The 9,316-nt window shown below is 35.8% G+C and overlaps 1 protein-coding gene across 1 annotated transcript; it reads right to left on the reverse strand.

Annotated features, from left to right (window-relative positions):
* Positions 1 to 5,153: 5,153 nt before the first annotated feature.
* Positions 5,154 to 7,737, reverse strand: LOC107815538 (bidirectional sugar transporter SWEET1-like). The gene is made up of 6 exons (XM_016641144.2): positions 7,591 to 7,737; positions 7,439 to 7,475; positions 7,235 to 7,330; positions 6,147 to 6,426; positions 5,897 to 6,016; positions 5,154 to 5,508 (listed from the first exon to the last, which is right to left on the reverse strand). Exons 1-6 carry the CDS (start codon positions 7,634 to 7,636, stop codon positions 5,308 to 5,310), a joined length of 780 nt encoding a protein of 259 aa, XP_016496630.1. The 5' UTR covers positions 7,637 to 7,737; the 3' UTR covers positions 5,154 to 5,307.
* Positions 7,738 to 9,316: the final 1,579 nt, after the last annotated feature.

A 9,316-nucleotide genomic window follows, 5' to 3' on the forward strand; every position in this document is an offset into this window, starting at 1 on the left:
ATATAGCACTTCTTCCTGGTGTGCCCCATCTTTTTGTAGTAGTCACAATACAGTTTAGATCTACTACGCGAAAAATTATATTTATACGAGTTATGTCTTGTACTGTTGCCTTGTGGAGCATAATTGGTTCTGATTTTGTTGTTTCCTGGTCCATTCACATTCAAAGAAGTGGATTCCATGACTAGGCGACTACTTGACCTAACTTCTCTTTATTTCTCCTCCTGAATGAGGATGGAAAAGTCCTGTGCAATGCTAGGCAGGGGATTTATCATTAGAATGCTTCCCCTAATGACTGTGTAGACTTCATTGAATCCCATTAAAAACTGTATTAACCTTCGATCTTGCTCTGCCTTGAGCATATTTGCTTTGGCACCATAGGTGCATTGACAACCACATTGTGCGTGTGCATTCAAAGTAATGAGCTCCTCCCAGATCTTCTTCATTTTTGTGTAGTATCCAATTATATCTAGGGTTCCTCGAGTTAGGTCATTGATTTCCTTTTGCAATTGATAATGTTTTTCCCAATTCGTTTGATCGTACATGTACTCAAGCTCTTGCCATAACTCCTTTGCATCATTCACATATTGTAGACTGTCAGCTAAATGCTTTGAGAGTAATTTCAGAATTCACGATGTCACCATATCATTGCATCGTGCCCATTCATCGTAGGTCTCTTCTCCAACATTAGATTTATTACACTTTCCTATGATGAATCCGACTTTTTTTTTTCATAGAGAGAGATCTAAGAACGACTCTCCCCTAGGATCTATAACCGGCACCGTCAAATGCCACCAGTACCAGCATAGTCCCAGCATTTTCCGATGTGTGCATGTATAGCGGGTTGGTCGAATCCAAAATTGTGGTGGTGTCCTTGCCTCCAACCATGAATTGAAGCAGAAAATGTCAGAAATTTGAGTCAATTGATGATTGATAGTGTGTGAACCAGTGATTCCCAAACGAAATCGCGAACTGAGAACTTCTGATTTGCGATTTTAAATCGGGTGAAAACAACAAAGAAAAGAAGAGAAGACGAACTAGATATAGATCAAAAATTACGAGCTGAGCACAGATACCATGTCAAAGTTGGAGATCAGAATCAAGTATCTCCATTGATGAACCAAGCTCAGCTTGTGAGAGAACGTTCTAGTTAATAGAGAAACTGTGATGACCCGATAGGTCATCTTATGTTTTAAAACATAATTTCGTATTTCAAAATCTTAAATACCTTATTTAAGACCTCCTTAATTTGCGTGTGCAGTCCGAGCGTATTCTCGAAAAGCTTTTATGTTAAAAAATTGAGAAAATATGAAATTTTTGCCTTAAAATCTATTTGAGTTGACTTCGATTAATGTTTTGAGAAAATGGACCCGGATCTGTATTTTGACAATCCCGGTGGGTCCGTATTGTGATGTGGGACTTGGGCGTATGGCCGAAATCGAATTCGGAAGTTCCTAACCAGAGTTATCGGACTTTGTTGAAATTTGAAAGTTAAAGGCTTAATGAATTTGAAATGTTTGACCAATTGTTGAATTTTTGGATATCGGGTCCATATTTTGGTTCCGGAATCCGGTATAGGTCCAATACCATATTTATGACTTGTCTTTCATATTTGGTGAGAAACGGAGTTGGTTTGATGTGATTCGGACGTCCAGTTATGAAAATAGAAGTTTCAAAGTTTTCTTGAAATTTTCATTTGATTTGGTGCTCAATTCGTAGTTCTAGGTGTTATTTTGGCGACTTGATCATGGGAGCAAGTTCTTATGATATTTTTAGACTTGTGTGCATATATGGTTTGGATCCCGAGGGCTCAGGTGAGTTTTCGATAGGCTACGGAATGAAATTAGGACTTATAACATTGCTGGTGTGCTTTAGTTTTTGTTGCAGGCCTCCGACCTTGCAATTGCGAGGTCAAGCTTCGCATTTGCGGCCATTGATGGATTCACATTCGCGATCTACTCATCATACTTGCGAAGAGTAGCTGGGGAGGCTAGAGGTCGCATTTGCAACGTGGGGTTGGGCAAGCAGTGATCGCAATTGCGATCAAATGGCCGCAATTGCGGATGGTTAGAGTTCACATTTGTGAACTGTTCTTTGCATTTGCGATTAATTCTTTGCATTTGCGGGGTTCGCAAATGCGACATCTGCAACTGATCAAAATGGGACTTAGATGAGATTTTTAATTCATTCTTCAAATTTCAAAATGGGATTTAAACGAGATTCTTAATTCATTCTTCAAATTTTACAACTTAGAAATCCTAGAGGCGATTTTTCAAAGGGCTCTTCTTCCCCAAATCATTGATATGTGATTCTAAGCTAGTTTCTTTCAATCTTTCACTACTTTTCCTAAGATTTCAACCAAAAATCTTATGTTTCATGGTGAAAATTGGGGGCTTGGTTAGAATAGGAATTTTTGTAAAATGAGGATTTAGATCTCGAATTAAGGTCGGATTCTAAAACAAATTATATAACCGGGCTCGGGGTGAATGGGTAATCGGGTTTTGGTCCAAATTTTGGGTTTAGACCAAGCGGTCTCGGGTGTTGACCTTTTCAATAATGACCAAAATTGAATTCTTTGCAATCGTGGGTAGTTCCTAAGGCTTAATTTGAATCGTTTGGTTGGTAATTTGTTAGATTCTATTGGTTCAGAGGCTTGTTTGAAAGGCAAAGTTGTGGTTAAGCTTTGAGTTTGATCTTTCAAGCAAGACAAGTGTCGTGTTAACCTTGACTTGAGAGATTAGGACTTATTTGTTTATTTGCTACGTGTTTAGATATTGGGTACAACATATATGTGAGGTGACAAGTACTTATGCGTTGTTGTCGGGTTAAGGCATGCGGGTGAGACTTGTTTCTTGCAATTATTTCTTCTTTTGATCATGCTATACATGCTTAGACTAGTTATTTGTTAAATTCATAGTTCTTATCGTGTTTATGGGCTTTTGTGATAATTGAGTATTGATTTCAAGTTGAGATTGGTATTGTGAAACCGTTGTCGAAGTAAGGCTTGTACTTGTTGATCCTATCTCCATGTTATTACTTGTCCATTGTTATGTGGTATGGGAGAGTGTTAATGCACGAAGGGTGATGTCGTGCCGTATATGACTGTTAATGCACGAAGGGTGATGTCGTGCTATATTGTGAGTGTTAATGCATGAAGGATGATGTCGTGTCATGTTATGAGAGTTAATGCACGAAGGATGATGTCGTGTCGTTTCTGTTGATCTATACTGTGAGTGAGATTAAAAGTACGAAGGGTGATACAGTGCATTATCATTGTTTCCTTGTGAGGTTGAGAGTGAAAGCATGAAGGGTGATGTCGTGCAATTTCATTCATTGTGTTAAATTGTTTTTACTGGTTAAAGGCATATTAATTGTTCTGGTTACCATTCCGCTGTAATTCTCGTATTTTGTATTTCCCCCTTAGCATGTCCCTCTTCCGATATTAGCTGTCTAGATTTTATCTGTTGTTATCTTGCACATATACTGTTATTTGCGCATGTTTATTATGTAAGCGTCTTGTCATAGCGTCGTCACTACTTCGTCTAGGTTAGGCTCGACACTTACGAGTACATGGGGTCGGTTATACTCATACTGCATTCTGCACTTATTGCGCAGATTTTGGTACCGGTCCTAGCTGTCCGTGAGTTGGAGCAGCTTGGATCTTCTTATTCAGAGACTCGAGGTAGATCTACTTGCGTCCGCAGACCTTGAAGTCTCCTTCTATTTTTCTCATTTCACTGTTTCTTTTCCTTCAAAAACAGTTGTATTTCTTTCAGACATTATTTTATAGCAACAATCTAGAAACTCGTGAGTTGTGACTCCAAATCCTCATTGTAGTAGATATTGGGCTTTATGTTATTCCGCACTTGATTTTATCTCATTTGGATTTAATAATTGACTTTATATGTTGAATTTGAGTGAAAATTGACTTAACCATTTTCTAACGTTGGCTTGCCTAGCAAGTGAAGTGTTAGGCGCCATCACGGTCCCGAATATGGGAATTCGAGGTCGTGACAGGAATTGGGGAAATGAACTCTGTGTTATTCTCTCTCTATCTTTCTCTCTCCCTTTCTCTCTCTATATATATATATACACACGTGTATAAGGATGTAAGAGAAAAATAAATAAAAAATCCTAATTAAAAAATGTCACTCTAACTAATTCAACTACATTGACCAATACTGGCTAATCAACTACACAACTCATATCCAAATAAATATTACATCAACCATTCTCAATAGATGTAAAAAAGAAAAAAAAGAGAACTATTGAAACACACGAAGTAAAAGTCCTAAGTCTTCCATTGTCTCTTTCCCTTAGGGGGGGGGGGATTCTGTTATTTCCAATTACCGAACGCATCTACGTCCAGGTGTTTCATGCGGAGATTGGAGATAGGATTAGGACTTAGGAGTATGGAATTCTAGAGAAATATTGGAAAATTAGGTGAAAGATAAAAAAATCCCCTATTTCAATGAGCTGAAAATGGATATTTTGGAAAATTAAAAAGGGAAAAGGGCCAATTTTACCTACGAACTATTGGAAATAAAGCAATCATATCCTCATTTTGATATGATATGATTAAACAAAAACAAAAACAAAAACAAAAAACGACCACGACGGGAAGGCTCCAATGGCTTCTTTTGCCGAGGTGGAGCTCCAACTTGGCAACGAAGTAAAATTTAAAGTGAGCTTATATCTTAATTGGAGTCTGTTAGTGTGGAGGGGTGTGTTTGGGCTATTTGTTTAACGGTAAGGGCATTTTTGCATCCAAAAAATGTTCTATTTTCAATAGTTCGAGGGTTTGACCTTATATATATATATATATATATATATATGTATATATATATTTCAAAATGATGGAGAACAATGTATCTATCTTGTAGAATCACACCTTTAAAAAAGCTCCTGATAACTCTAATACGTACTACCATTTGATACCAAAATTTCTACTAGTGCTTGGAAATTTCCATCACCTCCCACTCTTTTTCTCTGCTCTATATTGCTTCAAATTTTACGTCACTTAGGTCCATACGAGTGAAAACTCTAATACGTACCAAAATTATTATAAGCTACAGAATTAAAGTCGAAATTTTTTGAATTCAACTCGAAGAATATAAAGACCTCCAAGAAAACTAATTTAGAAAAAGGAACAATAGTAAGCTGAAATTGCAAATTGATTTGATGATTTGTGTATGATTAAGGGATACTCCTATTATGATTTATACATAATTGGTGGCTCAAATGTTTCATTCTAACACGAGCTAGCTAGCACTAAAATGTTCTTAATTGCAAATAGAGCCAACACCTTGCTCAAATAATGCACTTGCTTCCATATTTTTCTTTCTGTATCTCATTTTGAATGCAATCTAGCTTCTTTTCTTGGGGTTTTCCAAGCCCTGTTTCGATTGAACCGTTCATTTCGTCTTTCTTGCCTTCCCCTTTGTTATCGCGATAAATTGCATATAAAATCAACTGCACTGATCCTAATAAAGTTCCAATTGCATTTGGTACCTAGCAAAAATTAAGATTTTTAGTTATCCACATAATTAATTTGGAGATCAACCAAGTAATTATCATGAGTTTCTACAAAATAATTACTCACTCTGTTTCAATTTATGTGAACCTATTTCCTTTTTTGGTTCGTTCCAAAAAGAATGACCCATTTCTAAATTTGGTAATAATTTAGATTAAACTTACCATTCTACCCTTAATAAAAAGCTTTTATCATCACACAAGTACTCTGGGCCCTTTTTTGACTTGTTTAGGACCACAAATTCCAAAAGTCTTCATTTTTTCTTAAACTCCGTGCCCAGTCAAACAAGTTCTCATAAATTGGAACGGAGGGAGTAAAATTAAAGAAAAAGTCGCTGAATGTTTAAAATTAATTAAAGCAACTTACAATAATGAAGGGATCCTTTCCGAGTATGCCGTAGATTGCCCATGAGGTACTAGAGTTGAATACAGATAGTGACAAGAAGAATGGCATGTACTCCACACTTTTAGATTTGATCACTTGCCTCTGCCAAAGACAAAGGAAACAAAATGTATATTTTAATTAGATAGATATAGGGCAAGAACAGATTTTCCCAAAATCATAATAGTTACTTATTAGTAGTATATGATGAGGTGCCTAAGATAAAAAGACACACCATAACAGTAAGAGGAGCACCAAACATCATAATACAGGTAATAGCAAAAGCTAAGCCACAAAGGAGCTTTCTTTTATTGCCATGGAGTGTTAACACAGAGACCAAAGCCACCATTGAAAATATGGAAAGAACCACAAACAGAATTCCAGAGATCTTAAGCTTCTCTCTCTTGGGTGCAAATATGAGGAAAATTAACACATAGATTGCCTCCAAGCCACCACCTATAGAAGCCAGCACTGTTAACAACGTGTTGTTCCGTGACACAAAAGCCAGACCATACCTGTTTTATGTTCATAAGAAAAAAACGAAAAGATAAAAATCACTACTATATCTAACTGGAACTTTGGTCGTAGGTTCAATTCTCATTGTCAAAAAATCATAAAAGAAATTTTGTAGTACAAGTTCCCCGACAAAAAAGAGTCGGGCCCGCACGTGAGGAACCATGTTGCAAACCTTACATAAATAAATAAAGGTATTGGTACTCGTTCAAGTCTCATCGCTACCCATTATTTAAACTTTTAGATGAAATGAACCTACATTTCAACATAATCAAATGAGTTGCCATTGGTACTCGTTCAAGTCTCATCGCCACTCATTATTTAAAAAATATATATAAATTTGCCTGCTCTAACACACTCGTGTAGGCTTGACTCTTATTCTTAGACAAGAAATGTGGTTCAAGTAACGTGATTTCATTCCATTATAAATAAATGTGTTTCTACTCTCACGAATAAACTTTTACATGACTTGGTGGCACATATTTCTAACACTTATATCTTGTTCCACCTTACCTCGATATCTTGTTTTATAAATCCCATGCTTAAATAAACAAAACTTGTCTTTTTTAAGTTACTTTCTAGAAATCAAGAAAGCTATGTGGAAAGAAAGAGACAATAGGAGTTGCACTAATGTTGTATGGCAGACTGGTTTCTATTTACGACTTGGGTTTATGAATATTTGTCATCTATGAAGATTTGACAACTAATAATTTCTTTCTTTTTATTATATAAATTGAAAGGGTTATCCCCCCCCCCTCCCCAACAAGAACAGCTGGTTTTCATGTTGAAATGTGAGTTGGAGAAGCTTACCAAGCTGAGAACAAGCAGTTGAAGAGACTCATTAAATATGGCACGCCCGAAAATTTCTCTGTTGATCTCTTCATGATAATCCTTTTGAATGTAATCCTGTAGTGTTAAAATTTGATAATTATGTTATTAGTTTTAATGAGAAAAAAACACACACATGCATACACATAAAGAAAGAAATTAAGTTAAACTTGATCGAAGACTTACAAGGGCGCCAAGAATAGTAATATACCAAAAACATTTCCTATTTATGGAAAAACAGATGAAGAAAAAATATATCATAAACAACTCAAAGGAATTCAACTAAGAATAAACACAGGAAACAATATATTAATAGGACAATGAAATTAAAATCCTACCAAAAAGTCCGAAGGTCGTATGGAGAATTTTGATAACATGACTCATATTGGCAGAGAATTCGATTCTCAAAGAATGATGAGAATTATTTTATCCCAGACGTATGTATAAAATGGTACAGGCAATTAAGCTTGAGTTTCTTGGCTATACATATATAGAGCCATAATTTGGTGATTTGCTGAGGAATTATCCACTACTTTTTGTTTGCTTGTTCTGCACTAGAATATCCAGGCCCTACAAACTCCACTTAATTGCTTTGAATCATTTGGTTGTTTTGATGAATTAGGGTAAAACAGGGAAAATAATGTAAGCTATAATTTGCAGCCTCGAATTTCTTACTTAAACATTACATTATCAATACTAATCGGCTATGACTCTATATATATACATGTTCCCACTCATTTCATTCCAATACTATTTAAATTGTCTTCTCTGTAACCATGGGTGGAGCCAGGGTGTGGAAGGGGTTCATCCGAATCCTCCTTGCCGAGAAATTATACTACATATACTAGGTTAAAATTATTTTTTTTATGTAAATATAATAGATGTTAAATTCCCTTGACTTTTTTGTATATTTCCTTCTTTATATTATTAACTGAAATTCCTGGCTCGCCATTGTTTGTAAGTAGAGGTTCTAAAAGTCAAATATTTAATCATCTACTGACATACAGGTCTCAGTAAATTCGTGGTAGGCAATACCAGATCTAATTTGTATAAGTGTATAATAACTGGAAGAATCTCAACTTGTCGGTGTTATCTATGAATCCGTATTTCCATTTTGTTATGCTATTGAATTAAGACTGCATTAGTTCAGAGAGTGTTTAACCAAAAAATAGATTTATCGGTCAAAGTCTAAATTTAGAATAAAATAGGTTACTGATTATCAAGTTTTACTTCACTTTCGCAATGTCAATTAGGAAAAAGAAACAAGAATGATAAAGAAAATATACTTAGAGAAATGAAGAATAAATCAAGGTTGAGAACTTTGATAAAGCATAGAAGTAAAAAGTATATTTCAATAGTACTTGGAATCTGTCTTTACAAATGAAATTTTATGTCCTTATATAGGAGTTTACAATCGTAACGATTTTCTCATATAACTTGGGTTTATTATATGCATTAATTGTATTGATTGCCCAACACCTCAGGTAATTGTAACTGACGTATTTATTGCTATTAATGCCTTATACCTGTTCTGATCTCCCTTCCTTATTTTCTTCTGGTTCGTGTATCTTCCCTTCTTTTGGTTCTTATTCATCCCGTTCTTGCCTTTTCTTTGGAAATTGTAAGGCCCGGTTCTCTTCTATGTACTGTCTCGTGGGTGTTTTTTCCGCGCCTTCCTTTCTCAATTAATTCTATTATTGAAAACGCCACTTGTCATTGAATCACTGCTCTACGCGTCGTGCTTCGTCAGCACACTGTCATTCCACGTGTAATGTTCTTGTTTCACCAATACAGATAGGCTCCCCATTTTTTGAATATTCTTTATTGAATATTCGGGAAGTGGAAATCTTTTATGGTGGAAATTTTTCTACCGCCATTTTTTGAATATAATTATGTCTCCTTCAGAATCGATACGACGTTCATCACATCTATTTAATGCCCATGCCACGTGGCTTCTAACGATTGGTTCTGTAGTTTCTCAGAGCTTTTTAGGGGTTTTCTGTGGCCGCGTTAGTCACGAAGTGAAGGTTTATGACACTTCATAATGACCAACTTTAACAGTAG

Source organism: Nicotiana tabacum, chromosome 16, assembly GCF_000715075.1.
Source record: "Nicotiana tabacum cultivar K326 chromosome 16, ASM71507v2, whole genome shotgun sequence".
NCBI lineage: Eukaryota > Viridiplantae > Streptophyta > Magnoliopsida > Solanales > Solanaceae > Nicotiana > Nicotiana tabacum.